This window comes from Diabrotica virgifera, chromosome 3 (genome assembly GCF_917563875.1).
Source record: "Diabrotica virgifera virgifera chromosome 3, PGI_DIABVI_V3a".
Classification (NCBI taxonomy): domain Eukaryota; kingdom Metazoa; phylum Arthropoda; class Insecta; order Coleoptera; family Chrysomelidae; genus Diabrotica; species Diabrotica virgifera.
Genome location: NC_065445.1, coordinates 190,168,235 through 190,190,290, shown reverse-complemented (window position 1 = coordinate 190,190,290; position 22,056 = coordinate 190,168,235). Strand labels below are relative to the sequence as shown.

At 33.1% G+C, this 22,056-nt stretch overlaps 1 protein-coding gene across 1 annotated transcript in view; it reads right to left on the bottom strand.

The window, feature by feature from the left end:
• Window positions 1-21,539, bottom strand: part of LOC126882264 (serine/threonine-protein phosphatase 4 catalytic subunit B) — a 34,695-nt gene extending 13,156 nt beyond the window's left edge. The window contains exons 1-5 of the mRNA XM_050647101.1: window positions 21,403-21,539; window positions 20,928-21,004; window positions 20,576-20,725; window positions 14,982-15,134; window positions 2,587-2,887 (exon numbers count right to left, since the gene is read on the bottom strand). Of these exons, the coding sequence (XP_050503058.1) occupies window positions 2,587-2,887; window positions 14,982-15,134; window positions 20,576-20,725 (604 nt within the window). The 5' untranslated portion in view covers window positions 20,928-21,004; window positions 21,403-21,539. The remainder of the gene's footprint in view (window positions 1-2,586; window positions 2,888-14,981; window positions 15,135-20,575; window positions 20,726-20,927; window positions 21,005-21,402) is intronic.
• Between the last annotated feature and the right edge of the window lie 517 nt (window positions 21,540-22,056).

Here is a 22,056-nt window from a genome sequence, read left to right as displayed (position 1 = left end):
GGAAGCGCCCTAAAAACACACATTCTCCCACTGGAAATCATACAGAGAAGATTTCTGAAAATTATTATGTCTAAACCATACACCTACTCTACAGATAGATTATATAAGGATAGTAATATATCTGACTTGAAACAGTTATACTTTCTTTGTGTCTTTAAAATATCACACCATGAAAACAGACAACAATTTACCATCACATGAGCATGATACAAGAGGCAAACACCTTTATATGATTCCGAAAATGACAAAGTCCTTCTGTCAAAGAAGTTTTCTATTTCTAGCCCCAAAAATATATAATCATATCCCCAGTGATATCAAAAATACTAAGAATGTTCTTCTATTTAAAAATAAGTTAAAATCATTTCTGATGGAACAAACAAGAAATTTTTGTGACATCATTATAGTAGCTTAAATTTACATACATTAAAAACAAAAAAATAAATGAAACTCTAGAATCACTACCAATTTTTATACCTATATTTCAAATTTTATATTGTTTTAAACTGACTTATTTTGCTTATTATTTTTATCATATTTAATAAAACATGCGTATATACACCATTCTTCAAAAATATTACTAACTAATTGAGCCATAGATAATTATTTTAAAAAAAATTAATTATTCGTGCTTTATTGTTAAACTAAGTATTTATTTTATTGTTTTCATTATATTATTTATTCTACGTATCATATTTACTAAAACATAACTGTATATTTACAATTAAAAAAACGTACCTATCTATTTATTGTATTATATTATATTGTATTATGTTGCTATTTATGTTATTTATGTTATTTACGTTAATATGTTATTATTTATTATTTTATATCATATTTACCGAAACAGGTGTATCCACACCTCTCGGAGACCTTCGGGTTAATTTATTCACTTTAGCTGTAAATATCTAAAAAGATTGTACCTATTATTGTTGAATAAATTATTATTATTATTTATGACGCACTGAAAAATGCTCATGAAAAGGACTCTATGCTTTTTCTCATGAGGATCTTTCAGTGCGTCACAGTTTTTCGATTTCTTTCTAACGCATTAAATTGCATGTGACAGAAAAAAACGCACGTCTGTGATTACATTTCGTCGGTGACATTTATAACATTTATTCTAGTTTGCAATAGATGGCGCTATAATCAAAAAAAATATTTACGAATTATATAATATATCTACGAATATAATATGTTCAATTTATAAGACTAAACAAATCAAATAAAATACCATTTTATAAATGCAATAAACACAATTGATTTGATTTTATGCCAAATTGCAAATAAACTGTGACAACTGTTACATTTAACTAAAATATCATATCACTAAAATGTATATTATCACGGACTTACCTTTTTTTCTATCATTTGTGACGCACTGAAAAATGCTCATGAAAAGAAGCATATATATATATATATTTTTACCTTAAATATACTTACGTTTTAAATACCGAATTTAAGTTTTTTTAATATGTCGTAATATGTAATTATAAATTAATCCCTTCATCTAAGTGCCATCTACACGATAATTGTGAAAGTATCCGAAGTAAGAAACTAATATTTCATCAATAGGGCTTTTCATTCACAGTCATTTGTTTCGAGCTTCTGTCATATGTCGTATATTCCGTGTACGTTAATATTATACACATATTATACAACATATGACGGAAACTCGAAACAATTAACAATCGATGAAAAGCCCTATAGAACGTAAAAATGATTAGCAAAATCTTTAAAAAATCGATTACAATTTAATTACTTTTTTGCGCTGTATTAGTAAATTTAAATTGCGCTGTAAATTTAAAAATTTCCGGCGGAAGTCGCATTAGTAATCCGCTAGTTAGCGACATCAGCGAAGCTCAGGGCCCAGAGCAGGCCAAATAGAATTCTATTTTGCTGACGTCATAAAATAGAATTCATTTCATAATGGGAGAATCGACGGTTGCTAGGCAACGTGGCGTCACTAAAATAGAATTCTATTTGGCGTGCTCCCACAGCGTGCATATAATCTGGAATGTATATTTTTTATAATTGTCAATTTTGAAGTTAACCATGCTAATCAATTACTGACAATTGTAATTATTGTCATCGCTGTTGCCATACTTACCTCAATATAACTGGATGCCGTGGCGGCATCTGCTAAAGACGAACGAACGTTTTACTTTTAATAAGTACTAACAATATTAAAAATAAAACTTTATCAGAACTAATCTTCTGGTTACACCATTCGTGGCTTCTAACATTTGCAAGCCAACGAATCGCCGGAGCAAAGAAGGAGAGATCTAGATCTCCCTCGGCCACGAGAATCCTCGCCGGAATCAAGGCAGATAAGTAGCCCTCTTGAAGTCCAACATCAGTGACAGTACTACGTACTACTGAACAATTTGGTTCCTCTGATTTATTCTACCGGTATTAATAAACGACTATGTGAAGTTATTTTTGGAATTTTATTGATTAACCACCCTTCGATCCTTGGAACAGCATAGGACCTACGCCCGGCTGAGCTTGCCACTAATCTAAATAAGCTACAAAAGCTAGAACAAAAACTTGGCATACCATAAAATTTACAACTCCTTCAATTCTTACCTTCTGGATCACTCCACAACAAGTCACACATAGGCCCATCATGTGGAACTTCCTGTTTTCTATCAATTACTCTAATTTGGTCTAGGGTTTGAATGGAAGGTGAAAGTCCTCCATGAACACAAAATATTTTACCGTCAATGATGGCAGACAATGATAGGTAGTCGAAAATTTCAGTGCAGTATCTCCAAACAGTGATGGAACCATATTTCCGCAGGCATTCATCATAAAATCCATATACTTGGGTGATTTGGCGAGACTCGTGATTTCCCCGAATTAGTGTTATACGATCTGGATATCTAACCTAAAAATAAAATAGTCATTAGATACACCCCGGTGTATAACATAAGGTGTTAGACCAATTACACAAAAGGGTAAATGTTTTTTTTCTCATATGTCGAAGGTGTCAGTGGGAGTTTCTAAAAGATTCTGACTTGCCTGCTGAAGCTAAATTCTTTGCATTTCATAATGGATTAAGTGAGGCTTTCTTACACTCTTTTCCTGAAAAATCTTACAAAAATGTAGAGATCAAAGTCGACTATGGTCCAAACTTGTTCAACTGGTCGACCAAACTGTTTCTACGATGATTTGAAGTCCGTGGGGGAAACTCTGCACTTGATAAAGGAGCCATATGATGTGTTTCCTACACTGGCTCAGAAAAATCTATTAACAAATCACAAAAAACATTACAAATTAGCAATAAAATCTGCTAAACAAAGGGCCAATGATAACCTTATTTCAACTGCATCAAATCCAAAGTGTATGTAGGATATTATCAATGAACACCGAAACAACTTTAAGGGGAACGGAGCAAAATGCAAAATTTTGACGCATGTAAAAATTTTCAATGTGTTTTAAATGTGTTAATTTTTTTCGAATCCTAAGAAAACTAATAAGTATTTTTGAAAAATTTAAACGCATAATGAAAGACTACTTTATAACCGAGGGCCGAAAATCCCTTAGAATAAATAAAAAGGTTCTTTTGAATGAAATATTTGCAATTAAAAATCACACTAAATTTTCTCTTTTATTTTCACCCCTGTAACTTATTAAAATAAGCATTATAGAACTTTCCAGGGACTTTCGGCCCCCGGTAATAATCTCATCTTTCATTCGGCGTTTAAATTTTTCAAAAATCTTTATTAGTTTTCTCAGGATTCGAAAAAAATTAATACATTTAAAACACATTGAAAATTTTGACATGCGTCAAAATTTTGCATTTTGCTCCGTTCCCCTTAAGAGTAAGTTGGAAACAAAAATTTCACCTAACGAATTTAATGATTTCTTCACTAATGTTGCTTGTAACTTGCAGACACAGATTCAACCCTCCATCAATACCTTAGATTTTGACGTCACTATGTCCCGGGAAGTATTTTCCTCTCGTTGAAATCAGAGATATTTTAACTAATACGGGGATCGGCACAAGTCAGGCAACGCTCTCTAAAAATCGGCATAAGTCCGGCAACGCCCATAAATAAGTCTGGCAAAGCTGTCGAACAAAATTAAAACGAAGCATGTTCGTGCTTCAGACAGTTGTGTGGGTGTCATGATAGTACGTGGGCATCGAGCTACGTGACATTTGTGCGGGAGTACCTTATGTTCATTTTGGAGAATGGATAGGCAGACGAGGAATCGTCGAGTGGCCCACACGGTCATGTGAGCTGACACCCTGTGATTTCTTCCTGTGGGGCCTTCTCAAGAACCGCGTTTTTACAAGAGGACTACGCACCCTTCCCGACCTCCGAACTGCAGTTGAAGAATAATTTGAAAATCTTCGCGGACAGCTTGACATACTTCGCCGGACCTGCCTCTTGATTGCGAACGTTGCAATAAATACATTAATCAATATGGGCATCAATTTTAACACATGTCGACCTCTGTATGGTGAACAAGAAAAGTAGAGACTACTTCGGATTCTCTGTTGATGTAATAAAAAGAGTGAAACAACGCTTATAAATCACTGTTTTAAAGAAAGCATATTTCCTGATCTCCTCAAAAAAGCAGTGGTGGTAGGGTGGTACCAATATATAAGAAGGCTGACAATGATGACCCATCCAATTATAGGTCAATATCATCATCATCATCATCAGTAGCTCAAAAACTCTTTTTGGGTCCTGGCTTGTTCTAGGATTTTCCGCCATTCTGTTCTGTTCCTTGCTTTGTTCTTCCAGTGGGTAATCTCAAGTGTTTTCAGATCTTGTTCCATGTATCTAAGTTTGGGTCTTCCCTTTGACCTTCTTCCTACTGGTGTTTGCCTCATTATATGTTTTGGTGTTTCGGTCTCCAACATCCGTTCAACATGGCCCATCCAGCGCAGACGTCCGATCTTTATGGATGTTATGACGTCGGGTTCGTTGTATGCTGCGTATAATTCAAAATTATATCTTCTGTGCCATACGTCATTTTCTTTCACCCCCTTATACACACACCGGCAAAATTAGCCGAACACCTTAAAAATGGGACATGTTTGGTGTCTCGAATTTCCTAAACCTGTTGTCCGATTTGAGTGATTTTTTTGGTGTGTTATAGTCTTATTAGTTAAGAATATCGATGTAATAATATTGTTGCTGGACAGGAAAATGCCATTTTATACCGGATGTTACAATCATACTGTGTTTTTTTCTTAAAGTTCGGAAGACCCTGTGGAATACTCGAGCATATGTAAAATATTAAAATTAAGACTCGATTGTAGACATGGGTTTTCTTAACATTTTCTTTTTTAATTCATTTGCTTACGTTGGAAAATAAACAAGTTCTGTGCTTTAACAACTAGCCATGTTTTTTATCAATAAATCCTCATAGTAGGGGAGGAAAGTATGCTAAATTTGCAGTTACACGAGCGTTATGGGGACCTATTGGATTGTGTAAGAGTAGGTTCTAAATCCAAAAAAAAATAAGTTAAGTTTTCCATAAAGTGTGGGACTCTCCATTTTTTAATTTAATTTTCCCTTTCCACCAATCGTTTTTTCCGATTATAGCGACCTCTATTCATAATTAGACAAAATATTGCAAATAAAATTTGCTTATTTTTACGTCAAGGATCCAAATCTGCAATAAAAATTGGGGGCTCCTATTTAAGATTTAAACCCTACCTCCGTGGAGCTCTTGTGTGGTGCCATTCGGTAGATTTTTGAAAAATATTGAAAAGGTGTATTTTGCAGTTTTACGATCTGATGTTCATTTCGCAAAATATCGCAGGGTTCGTATTTAAAATTTTTAATTTATCCCCCAACCCTTCTCTGTGGGATGTCACGAGCCCCCACGGAGGTGGGGTGGGGGATTTAATTTAAAATCTTAAATAGGAGCACCCAATTTTTATTGCAGATTTGGATTCTTTACGTAACAACTTTTATTCGACAGATTTTTTCAAACTATAGCGCTATAGTCGGAGAAAAATGATTGTTTCAAATGGAAAATTAAATTAAAAAATGAAAAGTCCCCCACTTTATGGAAAACTTAACTTAACCTTTTTCTGATTTTAGCACATACTCTTCACAATCCAATAGGTCCCCATAACGCTCGAGTAACTGCAAATTTAGTATACTTTCCCCCCCTACTATGAGGATTTATTGATGAAAAACATGGATAATTGTTAACGCACATAACTTTTTTATTATCTCACGTAAGTAAATGAATCAGAAAGAAAAATGTTAAGAAAGCCTCAGTCTACAACCAAGTATTAATGTTGATATTCTACATATGCTAGAATATTCTACAGGGTGTTCCAAACTTTAAGAAAAAAACACAGTATTATTGGTACACCCGGTATAAAGTGGTATTTACCTGTCTAGCAACAATATTACTACTACGATATTCTTAAACAAAAAGGCTATATCATAGTAAAAGAATCACTCAAATCGGAACAGTAGTTTAGGAAATTCGTGACATCAAACATGTCCCATTTTTAAGGTGTTCGGCTAATTTTGCCGGTGTGTGTATATGTGTCTGAGGATTTTTCGTTCAAACATACCTAATAAGTTCTCATCGCTTTTCAACAGTGTCCATGTCTCTGATCCATATATAAGGACCGGTTTTATCAGGGTTTTGTATATTTTCCATTTGGTTTTTCTCGTGATGTTGTTAGATCTTAGATGTTTAATTAGTCCATTATATGTTTTATTAGCAATATGTATTCTTCTCTTAACTTCTTCGCTGACATTGTTATCTGCGGTAACTAGTGAACCTAGATATGTAAAAAATTTTACGCTTTCGATGTTATAGTCTCCTATTTTCAGATTCTGATAGGTCAATATCACCCCTTCTTATAATCAGCTTAACAGGGTAAATGCTATCGAAGTCATTTATATTCACTATTCCGATTGTAGAGATTCAGAGGGAGTCATGGAATACCGATTTTGACTATTTCTATTCGACTTTTCGACATTTCTTACTTCTATCATCGAAATGAGTTACAGAATAGGCATGATTATCAAAGGTATTTGAGAAATGTATGGCAGCAATAGCAATGATTGTTAAGTATTTTGAATCCAAAAATTTGTTTACAAATAGTCCGTTTGGTTTTAGAAGGGGTCTAAATACAATAAAGGCCATCATGGACTTAGTGATGAAGATTCAAGAGTCCTCACTAATTACATGTTTTCTTAAATGATTTCTTGACAGATCTATACTAGTTAATTTGGGTATGACAGCAAGCAAAGAGACACCTATGTTTCAGTACTGTTTATTTTGGGGCTGTATTGTATCTCCATTTATAAATTTATACTGTGACCCCAATAATAGGTCAATCATGTTTCTAATTAAATGTTTCCTATAACATACAAAGAACAACCACTATTTCAATGGCCGAAGAGCTAAAATGATTTTGAACTTGTTCATAGTGTATCCTGCCTAGAAATACACTGCGCGCCAAAATTAACGCATATTTTAAAATTATAATTTCAGTCGTAATAAAAACATTTTTGTTTGTTCTTTTGCGCTTTAAGGTTGCTTTTAGAACACCTTAAATAAAAATCATTTCTTTTTTTACAAAAAATGTATCGAAATAAACAATCTAACACTATAAATGTAAACATCTAATTTAAACAAATTAAGATCATAAATAAATGACGGAATTAAATTTTTAAAGTTCAATGAAATTAATCTAGTACCGAGTGTATTGCCTCCTGTGTCATTTATTACTGCTTGTTAACGATCTCTCATACTGAGGATTACCTTTCCTATTTTTCGATAAATTTAATCCCAAATTTCAACTAATCAAAAAAACAGTTGATCGAATGTGTTTGGTGCATTAGGTAGTTGTCATAGTAGTCTCCCTACGATGTCCCAAACCTGTTCTATTGGGTTGAGGTCAGGACTTCTCACAGGCCAATCAATGGTAGAAATCTCAACCTCCTGACGATATTGTTGCACAATTATTGCCATGGGTGGCCTGACATTATCTTGAGTAAGCATGAAATCATCCCTAATAAATCACAAACCATACATACTCTAGACGTTTCACGTAAATTATCAAGGTCAAGACAGCAAATTAGTTACCATTCCAATCCAGAGATGTCCCTGTCAGTAAATTCTCTTGTCATATTTAACAACTGACAGTTGACAATTAAATTAATTTGTTATTTACTATTTATATTACAGTTTGTGGCTTAATTATTTTATTATAGTGGTGTTAAGTTTTTAATTAGATTTAATCACAATTTTAATCAATTGTATTAACCTCCTCTCCGTTTTTATGAATAGAATTTTTAGTTTACAGTGATCATCCCGTGTTGTGGTTCTCCACATTTAAAAAAACAATATAATCGATCCTGAAACAGTTTATTCCAATAGACAAGTGTGTCATCAACATTTCTGGCCTATATATTTTTGGAAGTTTGTAAAAGATTATAAGGTAATATTTATCTAAACAATCATCCTACAAGATTCTTTCAAAAATTTTCATTCAACTCAATATTACACATCAGTGCTTTCACGTGACACATGGCAGTAGTGTTCAGCATTTTGAAAAAAAATTGGAATATTTGAAGTTTTCAGTAAAATATTGAATCAAACATTGAATTGTCTTTCTGTTGTTTTAATTTCCTGCGAAATTTCATCAAAACTCCCGCAAAATTTATAATTTGAAATTCCCACGTAACTATAAAATTTCACAAACCATACATACTCTAAAATTTGTCAATTTAGTTCCGATTCCAATCAAGAGATGGCGTTAATTCGATCCGAAAGATTAACATGGTCGTGAAACGTCTATGAGTATGTATGGTTTGTGTAATAAATGGTGTAAATGGCACGGCATGCTCTTCTAAAATGTCTGTAATATACCTGTGTAATTCAATTCAATTTTAATAAATAATCAGTCCGGTTTTCGACAGAAACATTTATGTGAGTCAGCTTTACAATTGACTCTCTGTAAACTTAAAAAAACGATATTGATAAAAACCGAAACGTAGTAGGTGTTTTTCTTGATTTTAAAAGAGCCTTTGAAACCATTGATCGCCAAATACTCCTAACAAAACTACAAAATTATGGGTTTGTAGGTAAAGTACACAAATGGCTAAGTGATTATCTTAGTGATAGGAAGCAGATAGTACGTTTTGATGCGGCATTATCCTCTGAACATTATATCAATGTTGGGGTACCACAAGGCAGCGTATTGGGGCCTCTCTTATTTATATTGTACCTAAATGACATATACCTATATGTAGCCTATATATCCCGGCGCATGCGCATTATAACTTTGTTCTGATTGGATGTTCAAATGACATGTCAAAAATTATTCAATATGGCGGCTGTGGCACACCTGTACTAGTTTGATTATTTATGGTTGTTGCGTTTTGAAATTTGTGGGAAAAGAAACAAAGTTAGTTAATAGTTATACTGCCTTTTTAAATAGTTTTCATATACCTATATTTTTGGACTTTTGGACTATTTTGGACAAGGAAAACTCATTCTAATTTGGTATGTATGTAGAAAGTGAATTTATTAATCTTTTTGCGGATGATACTTTTGTAGCTTGTAGTGAAACTAACCTTGAAGTAGCGATTCAAAAAATGAATAATACATTAAAAAAAATGGCTAAATACTTGGCATCAAATAAATTAAAATTAAATATTTCCAAAACTAAAGCAATGATCTTTACAACAAAACACAAATATAGTCAATTAAATACCGATAACATTCTGCTACAAGTAAAAAATGAAAAGATTGGTATTGTAAGATGTGTTAAATATTTGGGGTTTCAAATTGATAGTTGTTTGAATTTTGATCATCATTTTGATTATATTGTCCGGAAAATAACGAAAAAACTATATTTTTTTAGCCGAATATCACAAAATATATAGACTCAAGCTAAGATTACAGTTTTTAGTTCAATTATTCAGCCACATTTTGAGTACTGCGCAACTATATTGTATATGTTTAATTTAAATAAACTCAATCAACTACAAAAACTACAGAATCGTGGCATGAGAATTATATTGAAAACAAATCGACTTACACCTGTATCATATATGCTACAGGTTTTAAGTTGGTTCACAATTGAAGAGAAACTGTATTATTATACAATGATTTTGGTTTATAAAATACTTAATAATGTAGCTCCAGATTACTTTAAGGTGGTATGACACAATGTTAAAATTTATATAGTTTTTAGGTACAGTTACCGTCACTATTTCAAAACCAATCTTCAACTTAGAGGTATGTACGTAAACTGTAGACTTTCTATTTTAATAGTATCTAGTTAAAATTTCCAAAGAAAGCAGTATATTTTTTATAACTGTACTTAAAGGAGTCCATGTCATAACTTACTTAGTAACTTGCTATAAAAATTAGTTTTGCATAATAATTTTTGAACTTGGGTGGAAAATAACTACCAGAAACGATTAACTATGCAAAAAGCTTTATTTTAAACAAAATTTCATTGTCCATACTGCCATAATTTTTAAATTAACTGTACCTAAAAGTAAAAATTTTAGTTAAAAGCTGCAATCTGGGGATTTTGTTGAAATTACAGCAATAAGTTGGCATTTTTCTAGTGATAAATTAGTTCCGCTGTCACTTAATAGATGAGAAGATGAGTTCACGTGTCATTTAGTAGATGGCAGCAGTGATGTATTAAATGGAGACAGATGCGCGTTTGCCGGATTTTAAGAAAATCTACAAACAATTGAAAACGAGTTTTGTAACCACGGAAATACGATGAATCATGCGGTTTTGTTTAGAAAAGTGGCCCCACCCCCTCCCAGTACGCATTTTGGACCTTGTTTGACTTTCACTTTCAATCATGATTGTATAACGTCACAGTGTCTTAACAATACAAATATACATGTTTTATGCTTGAAACCGTGACGTTATACGAATGGTTGAAAGTTAAACGAGGTTCAAAATGACTCAAAGTCTTTACTGGGGGATTATACTAGTTTTGACATAATACATAAATAACATAAGTAAGCTCTAGTATGTTATGTGGGGCGGATCTAAAAACAATTTCAGTTTTATTCACTTTCTGGCAAATTTAATTTTTATAGGGCCGCAAATAATGCATTGTTCGGATACAATTAGCGTCTCTTTGTAAAGACGATGACGTCGACATTTTTACACACATTACACATGCCAATGGCCATTAGTATTTGTTGAGGCATTATCCTAATAAAAAAATTGTAGACAAAACAATATTGTATAATCATTGATTAATTTATGTCAAATATTTCCGTAAGTGAAAAGAAATATTGAAATTTACTGGAGTAATAATTAGATAAACCGATATGCAGACGATACAGTTGTGGTTGCTAGCAGTATCGACAGGCCTGTCATACCCGGGTACCTACAAAGAGCGAGTGAAAAAAGAGATTTTAACCATCAACATAAATAAAACAAAAATGGACACTGGTGAGCAAAACTCAAAAACCTGCCAGACAATTGAAAATAAAAAACCAATTCAACACGTAGAAGTATATGTATACCTTGGAACAGTCGTCAACTAGAAATGGGATCAAACAACCGAAATACGATGTAGAATTGAAAAGGCCAGAGCTACATTTAACATGAGAAATATATTCAATCATTGCGACATATCTGTCCCACTAAAAATACGGCTGCTAAAATGCTATGTATTTCCAGTCTTGTTGTATGGAGCAGAGACCTGGACAATAACGGAAACATTATCGAAAAGGCTAGAGGTATTCGAAATGTGGGTGTACCGACTTATCCTCAAAATGTCCTGGACGACTCACACTACCAACGTAGAGGTATTGCGCTGAGGAGAAAACAAAAATGAGAAATCTGTTTCACAATAGAAACGGAAACCTGAATACCTCGATCATATTATGAGACATGATAAATATCGTATACTGCCACTGACAATACAGAGTAAAATAGAGAACAAACGTGGACCCAGAAGAAGAAGACACTCATGGCTTCAAAACTTACGCCAATGGTTTGGACTAACGTGCCAATGTCCGCAACGGACGAGGCACATGAAGAAGAAGAATTTAAAATGAGATATTCTTCTTCTCACGGTGCTTATTCGTTCCGAATGTTGGCGATCAGCATGGCTATCCTAACTTTGCATGCTGCTATTCGGAATAGTCTGTTTGTCGATGTAGGTATTGTACCAGTTTCTCAGATATATTCTTCTTCTCCCTGGTCCTCTCTTCCCAATACCTTGCCCTGAAGAATGAGTAGCGGCAATCTCTATTCATTCCTCATAACATGGCCAAGATATTCTACTTTGCGCTCTTTGATAATAATGTGTGTTAATAATCTCGCATTCCTTGCCCATTCTACGTAAGACCTCAACATTAGTCACACGACCCATCCACGAAATTCTTAAAATGCGACTGTAATACCACATCTTGAATGCCTTGAGTTTTCTTAAAGAAGTTTCGGAAAGAGTCCAGGCTTCTACTCAGTATAATAATCTAGAAAATACATAGGATCTGATAATAGAAATTTTGTTAACAAGTGGTAAATGTGACTTCTGAAACGAGACTTCATCATTATGAACGCTGATCTCGCTTTTCCTATGCGTTGTTTTATTTCACTAGAGTGGTCTCATTGACTGTTTATGTAGGTACCAAGGTATGTGTAGCTGTCCACTCTGTCAATTGGTTGTTGGTTAACCAAAAGCCGTGTATGTAATATATTTCGCTCTTAATGACTACCATTACTTTCTTTTTTTTTTCGTATTGAAATTCCATGTTCACTACTTATGTCTTATATGCGCGACATTATTCTTTGCAAATCATCTAGGCTATCTGCAAAAACTACTGCGTCGTCGGCATATCTAATGTTGTTTAGATCTATCATCTAATCCAGTTTCCTCCAAGATAATTTATGAGTATGTGCAGCTTATCATGTTGTACTCTATCAAATGCCTTTTTGTAGTCGATAAAACAAATATATAGCATTTAGACAGTCAATAGAGCCTCTCGGGTGCCTAAGGGCAAGGCATTGCGGAATCAAATCTTTGTCCGTGATACTTGTTCTTCGCATTTTTTATATAGGTATTCTGCAGTATATTACTTTTAAAAATGTTTTAAGTAAGTGGTTCATTAGGCTAATTATTATTCTGCCTCGCATGTTGAAATGAGAAATGAAATGAAAATGTGAAATTTTCCGAGGAAAGAACTTTCCCTGTTGAAAAAACATTCAATATGAAAAAAGTTATTGTAGTGACTCTGTTTTTCAATTGACTTACGTATTTTACATTTATTAAAAATACTAATTTTATACTCGATCTTCATTCTGAGAATTAGCATAATTCTTTTTTGGTCATTTAGATAGGCACTTACTTGTATTTCAAATAATTGCAAATTTCTTTAGTTTGAAATAAATCATTTTGAGCAGGTAAAGAATTACGAATTGCCGTATAATACAATATTAAATAATAAACTATATCCAAATGAATGAACGTTTAGTATCTATTAATGAGAATTTACCCTAGGCAGGTAAAGAAAGGATTAACAACTGTCGTCTGTAAATACAAAGTACGATTAAGATCGAGATGTGCCGAGCCTAAGTTGCAATACATGGCATCAATGCGGTGTCGTTCAGAGAACTAAATTTAATAATAAAATATATGTACGTGCTGCCATCTATTCAAAGAACTGTTAAACGTTAGTTTAAAAATTGGCCACCTATTTTGACCATAGCGTACTAATACCCCCTTAAGCAGTTTATAGTGTAAAATAAAAATGTGCATTATTATTCTACAAGAAATATGGGGAATATTTACATAGCAAAAACAAATTATAGAATGACGATGAACTCATTAGTATTCAGGGGTTTTAATGAGTTTAACGCTCTACCGGGTGAATTAAAAAATACGATGTCACTAAAATCTTTTAAAACCAAACTTAAGCTGTATATTAGAAACAAGTGATGTAATACTTTATTACGTTAATTTTATGGGTGGGTATTGTATGGTATTATATTGTATGGTTGTAAAATTTATTTAAAGTTTGTTTCAATTTCATTTGATGTTGCTTAATTATATTCGATTTTGTAAATTATTTGTAATATCTATTCTCTACATTGATAGTATATTAGAGTAACCTATTTAAATGAATAAATATCTAAATATTGAAAATGGTTATTCATTTTTGAATAAATATCTATCTATATAAGCCGCCGCGATCTATTCTAACTAACTCGAGCCTCCAAATTATTCCCGCCCCACACCATTACCGAGCCGCCACCATACTGTACACTTCCTACGGTGTTACACTGTGCGTAGCGTTCCCCAGCCCTTCTGTACACTCTGTTCCGCGTATCATCAGAAAAAAGACAGTGCTTGGATTCATCGGTGAACAATATTCTTCCCCAAACGTCATTATTCCAAACAACATGTTCACGAGCAAAATGCAATATTTACCTTCTATGGTCTCTGGTCAATAATGAGTCAGTGGGTGCCCTTCTAGGGCATAGGTCGTTTTCGACAAGTCTCCCCCTTATCGAAGTTTGGCTGATTCTAAAGTTATAACGATCCAAAAATTCATTTTTTAGAGAAGTAACAAACCTTTGTCTCAGTGTACGAAGTATCAAAAATTGGTCTTGATTAGGAGTTGTAATCCTTCTACGGTCTTGACCGGGTCACCTTGAGTTACTTCCAGTAACAGAAAAACGTGTTAACACTATTAAAATGATGATTGACTGAGGGACGTTAAAACGTTCAGCGCGTTCAACTTGACTGTATCCTTCTTCGCTAAGAGTAACGATTCTAATAGAGTCAGTCTCTTTCTGACCAATTTCGATTTTCTTGGAGCTGGTGGTTCATTTCAAAGGAAAAACCGTTTTTTACCGTTCTTTCTATAAATTTTACAATATACCAGAGGTAATAATAATATATTATCACAAAAATCGAAACATTAAAATTATTTGATTTACCAGGATTTTTAAAATTATGCGTTAATTTTGGAGTGCAGTGTATATAAACTTACCTTAAGTGCTAATAGTAACAAAAACGTCTCCACACTGTAGAAACCTCTATCTACAAAATCCCCCATAAACAAGTAATTGGTTTCAGGTACATCTCCACCCACTTTGAAAAGTTCTTTTAAGTCATAAAACTGGCCATGTATATCTCCACATACCTAAAAGAATTTAACAGTACCAGTTATGTATATAAAAAAAGTGTTGGAATGTTATTTTAAAAGTGATTAGAAGGATTGTTTATTTGTAAATATTACAGGGCTCCATTTAATATGCAATGTATGCTCTACTCTAGGAAAAGAAGTTCACCCAAAAACAGCAGTGGGTAGACGCGCTATTCTCATTTAAAAAAATAATCGAAATAACTGTTGCACACTGAACCATACAAGGTATTGATTTTATGAATTCAAATATTTAACACATATTTTTGACGTAAGTACTATTGTAAAGGGTGATTCATTTAGAGGTACTTTTTTTGGTGAGGATTTGTTGGGAGATCGTGCATGAATGGTACCACCTAAAGTTACTTTCTTATTCAGTATTGTTTGACATGTCATCCTAGAAAGACTCAACTCGGCACAACGTCTAGAAATTATTTAGCTGTATTACGAAAATAGGCGTTCAATGAGGAACGTGTTTCGGGCGCTTAGAGCAAAAAAATTTTTCCGATGAGGCCCGTTTTTGACTTAATGAGGACGTGAATAAACAAAATGCCCGTATTTGGGTTGATGAGCAATGTTTGGTGTGGTTAATGGGCCAGTTATCGTCGGTCCATGTCTTGGACCGGCCAGAATGTTACTGTGATTGGAGACCATTATCGTGCCATGATAACAGACTATTTGGTACCAGAAATTGAAGGTCGTAGCTTAAGTAACATTTGATTCCAAAAATATGGCGCCAACATCCCGTGAAAGCATGGCTTTACTGAGAAAATGGTTCGGTGAGCAATTTATTTCACGCTTTGGACCAGTGACTTGTCCGCCTATATCCTATGACATCACACATCTAGTCGTTTTCCTCTGGGGCTACCTTAAGTCCAAAGTCTACATGAATAAACCGGCTACGATTGAGGCATTGGAGGCCAGTATTACTCGAGTCACTGGTCAAATACCAATCGAAATGGGAGACCGAGAACGGGACCGTCTTAACCGCAGTCATGGTTAACATTTGAAAGAAATTATCTGTTCTTTTTTACGACAATAAAGATTTTTAAATAAAATTCTTTTTTTTTTCATTGTCTTTTATTTTTCAAAAAAATACCTCTAAATGAATCACCCTTTATATTAACATGAATAAATGACTTGACTTGACAACACGATTTCTGTAATTCCCCTGTTTTTTTTTGCATATATGTATTTCGCTTTGGGTATATCGCGCTCATCCGGAAGAAAAGTACCACAACTCAAAAAATGCATAATTCCAGTTATTTTGTGAAATTAACTCCAAATATCCTATATTTTACCAGGAACAATGTCACGTAGATGTTTACTTCCATCTTCGAAAGATGGCGGTAGTGTCTTTACTCCACTGGTGGTAAAATGAATACTTTTATTCTGGAACAATATTTTTCAGTTGTGCTTCTCTAACATTAGACGTGAATGTAGTATATAGGGCTTTTCATTCACAGTCACTTGTTTCGAGCATCAGTCTTATTTCATATAATCCGTGTACAGTGGAACCTCGATTATCCGTCAGGGCACCGGAAAAAGGGTATGACGGATAATCGAAAAGACGGTTAACAGAACATTAAAAAAAATAAAAATTCATAGTACATACCACTTTCAAATCTTATTTGTATGTTTTGTTTGACAATATAAGAGGGATTTATGTTTGTACAATCGAATCAATTTGGTATAAAATATTCTGAGATCTTTGTTTGTTTTACTGTTGTTTCACATTTTGCAAAGGCTGAATCTCTTAGTCGGCGTAAGATCATGCAATCTACTTTATTGTCTCGACAATGTGCGATGTAGCTTCTTTACGCAAATCTTTGTCAGTTACAATAGTATCATTGACATATCGCCACCGTCAAATTGCAAATCTGTGTCAGCTTTTAAATCTGTTTCGTCCGCTTCTGTTGCCATTTCAACGATTTCATCATCTGTCAGCTATCAGAGAAATTTCGTTTGGCTTACAGCAATGCTCAAAACATAGAATTGATGACTCAATTTTTGCTTATGTGGTTAATACAACTTATGTACGGACCCTGACGGTTAACAGAGGTGACGGTTAATGGAGAGACGGATAATCGAGGTTCCACTGTATATTAATACTATTACACAGATTATACAACATATGACAGAAGCTCGAAACAAATGACAATCGATGAAAAGCCCTATTGTTATATTTCGAGAAGTGTCTTAGTTATTTTTGGTTGATTTTAAAAAAAGTGATAGTATTTTAAAAGAAAAGTGAAGCAAAAATTTTAGTCGTTTTTCTTTGCTAAATCAGATATAGTTTTTTTTGGTTTTGCCTCTTACAGAATAAGAAACATTCACTTATCCATATTCTTCGTTTTTATTATAAATTTTAGCAGTCACCGTTTAAAACTTACAGTTAACTTAAGATCTAAAAAATCTATTTTTATTTTCCCTGAAAAAAGTTATTTTTTGAGTTTGGGCACTTTTGTGTAAAAATTTTGAAACAAAGATTACTACTACATTAGATTATGATTATAAACACCAGTTTTAATTTTTACACAAAAATTAAAACTGTAGTATGTAATCATCACCAGGGCTGGTGATGACAGCCTGCAAGGGATGAACTGCAGGCGACCACCCCTGTTCGCCAAAATAAGTTTTTTTTTAGTGCTGGTGTTAAAATACTAATTTAAAAACACGGAAGGGCGCCTATGCTAGTTTTGCAGGCATTATACCCTAGTGAAGGGACTGATCATTACAAGAAATATTAAATAAGTACAATTCCAAATTCATATGACATCAGGTCCAAGATAGAAAGATTAATTCTTTAATAAATTACTAGAAAATCTTTCACAATACTATTACAGTCGACTCGCGTTAATTCAAACCTGCGATAATTCGAACCTCTTTACAATTCGAAGTTATCACGAGTGCCCTAAAAAATCTCTTAATATTTCGAACTAAATCAATACATTTTTATGCACTCGGTAATTCGAACAAAAAAAATCATTGCTAATAACAAAACGACTCGTTAATTTGAACTCATAGGCGTCCAACACTCGACAATTCAAAGTTGCACAGAGAAAAAGGCTGAGAGATTGTAGTAAGTACAGTTTTCAAACTTGTATCAACGCGCCTTTGATTTTGTTATGATTAATATTTGACTATTGACACACACTTCTCACGAATTGGTTTGTTTAGTTTAGTTACTGTTACTCTTTCGTTGGTATACAAATTAAAATTGTATTATTCATGAGCCCTAGAAAGTATAAATGTACGACGATTGCTGAAAAGAAGAAGTTAATCCAAAAAGTAGAGGAAGGTGAGAAGAAAAGTGATGTACAAAAGAGTTTAAGATTTCTCTGAATACTCTCTCAGCCATAATAAAGCACAAGGCGAACATCAGAACCTTTGGCAGAGGTGTCACATAAGGAAGCAAGATCCTCATTCAATACCTTACAAACCTTCTGTCTGCAAAACGAAAGTGATAAAAATGCATTTCAGGCACTTTTCTTTTAAAAAAATTATTGAGCAACCTGAGCAACAATGTGCTTTTGAAGCAAACCAGTATAATACAGTTCTTTCGAAAGATTGATTAATTCACATTATGATTGATTAATTCAAATCGTTATAGAATAGCAGTTAATAAATAATAATTGATCAACACTTAATAATTCGAAGTTTTATTAATTTTCTCTCACAAAGTTCGAACCATTTGATATTTCAAACACTGAATAATTCGTAATATTTTAAGAGTCCCTCGAGTTTCGAATTACCGAGAGTCGACTGTATATACAAAAAAAAGAAGGCCTCAACATGTAATATACCTTTGTAAATCTTGGCAGCTACATATACTGATGATATTGTTACAATACATGTTGCTAGATAAAACAGCAGTAGTGTTGGAAGTAAAACTGGAAATGTTTTGTTACTTAGTAAACAATACAATCTTTGTATGCTTTGATCTCGCATCTGCCACAGGTCAGATTGTATTTCCATAACAATACATATACACAAGAATGTAACTTTAAATAAAGAAAACAGTTTCTAACAAATGTTTGCCACAGCCACAATGCACATATAATCTTGAATTGTAGAAAGAATTATAAGACTCAAAATAATGAGATTTAGTATTTTAGCAATCAAATTGCAAATTGCACCTCATTAATGAAGAGTAAAAATAATCCAAAAAAATGATAGGAATGGCATATAACCATTGCACAACCTATGGAAAATTGTTGCTAAATGTAGAGGACTAAATATTATGTTACTTGACGAATTTTCTTTGTTGCAGATATTTAAAGCGAGATTAACTTGTCAATTAATGCGAAGAGTAAATATTTATTTGATAAATAAAGAAAATAAGTCTTATTTGACGTTAGTGAAACGTAGATCTGTCAGTTTTATTGGTATAATAACTATTCATTGAATAAACTACTATTCGTAGTTAGTGAAGAGGCAATATTAAATGCGAAAAACACGTTAAAAGATGGCGGCTTTAATTTTGAATATTTTGTCGAGATATTTGGCACACATATTTGTAATATAGTATGGCGGTACAAAGCCCCATTTGAGAAATATGTTTGTATGTGGAAATTACTCTATAATTAAATAAAATATTGCAAAAACGAGCCTGTACCACCATTAAGAAGAACAAAAAAAATACACTTTCTTCAAATAAACTTGTTTATCCCATGCCTAGATTTTGTGTCACATTGGAACTACTAAAAATCAATTATCTATAACAAGAAATCAAACTTGACTGACTTGGCAACATTTAGCACACCTATGTATAATAATTATGAGGTTTGTTCTAGCAAACAGTCAAACTAGTCAGAAACCGTCAGCAAATAGTTGGTCAGTGAGAGAACATAATACAGTCACCAGTGCTATCCCCTCTACTCGCACTGGTCGACTATTCGCTGATGGTTTCAAACCGTTTGAAACTGATGCTAGAACAAACCTATTGTTTTTGATAGAATAATGTCACTGTCATACTGCTGAGGCACTGTTGCTGCACAGTTGAAAGTTCACAGAACTTTCAAAAAACAAAAATATTGATGAAGCGCTAATGTTGTCTCTGAAACCTGCCATACTTATGGTGTAAATATAATATATTTTCTCAATTAGAATAATCTAAGCATGAAATGACATAGTAATGAAGAAAGAAATAGTACACACAATAACAACAATTGCACTACATGCAATAAATCAATACAACAATGAAAAATAGTAAGATAGCAATCTCTACTAAATACTCTGATAATAGTTAGTTTGAGTTATTTATAACATATTAAAGAAGAGCTTGAACTAGAAACTTAGATAGTTATACAATCTAGAGTATCAACTTTGTCTTGTAGTACTAATTTTTAGATATTTTGAGAAAAAAATTAACAGCTAAGTTGTTTTGATATAGAATATTATGTAAGAGAAAGTCATAAACAAACAAAAACTAAACTTACCGTAACTGGTGAATCCACCCTTTGTACATTACTTTCTTCCACCAGTATTTCCCTAGCTTTAGCACACAGGGCTTTGACCTCACTTTCCTTAATAACTTCACACCTTTTCAGTTGGTCTATCTGTCTATCCAAATCGCTAGTATCACCCATCTGAAGACAATAATGCATTTTATTGTGAAATAATACAACAAATTGGTCTAAAAACTATGAAAACTATTGTGTAAGTACAGGTTATGTTGACAAAATATGGTTTAAAGGAGCTTAAGGTACTTTTAGATGATTTAAACACAAACATATCAGTATTATATCGATAAATAATACTAAAGATCTAAGATAAAACGAAAAAACTTACTATTTTGTTAAATTTAAAGGCCCAGTACAGTGTTTAATATTTTCGTAAGATCAGTGGGCTACGACATACGGCAAGCAGGGTTGCCAGATGAAATTTCAGAATATCCCTAGACGGGAGCTTCAATTTCCCCTAGAAATCCCTAAATCGTATTAATTTGACCTAAAAAAGAAGAAATTGACAGATGACAGCTGTCAATTTAATTTAAAACCTATTAAACATTATGTTTAATCCACTTTAATCATTGATTAGGTAATGTTTTAATGTTTACTTAGGAATATTTATGTCAGGGAACAATAAATAATGACAATAATAATAATATTTGAACAAAAAGATATTTAATAACAACAAAAAATGGCGCCAGCACAGTTTAATAAATCCCTAGATTTCAAAAAAAATCCCTCCAGCGCTCCAAAAGCTTCAAAAAATCCCTAGATTCGGGGAAAATCCCTAGACATGGTAACCCTGACGGCAAGCAATAATTTTCCGTTTCACTAATACGCGACGCCACTGACGTATGTCGAATTCAGAGAAGACGCCTTTAAATAAACAAGTTTTCCAGTAAAATTATCGAGTTTTTCACTCACCTAAAGAGTTATTTAAAAAACATACACTAAGATTAATATGTTTTAAACGTTTGAATGTTTGTATTATAAAAAATAGTTTATAAAAAAAGTGACTCATTCGGATGTCATTATTTTAACTCGTTTAATACGCATGCGTTAAACTACAAGGGCAAGTCGATATCTTTGCATTTTCTCAGTCTAGGGTGCCTGTTACAATTTTCTTTGTAGGTCAAAATAAGAAGGGTGTGAAGTGGATGTTTATTAGATAATAAAAAGAAGATAAAATAAAATAATCATGACGTATGCTGTTGATCTATAAACGCTTAAATGTAATATAAAACTAACCGAATTTCTTGTTTTTTGACAATTATTAATAAACTTTTTTCTTGGTGTATTTTTTTAAAAATACCTCTTATCCGCTGGGAGCGTTATCTATGATTATTATAGGTCACGTGGTACACTATGACGTTGCGGGGGACGATCTTATTGTGCATTGTTTATGTGTGATTTACAAAAACAGGAGATTATTTAAAATTTTACTTTCATTTTGTGCTAATGTATTAAGG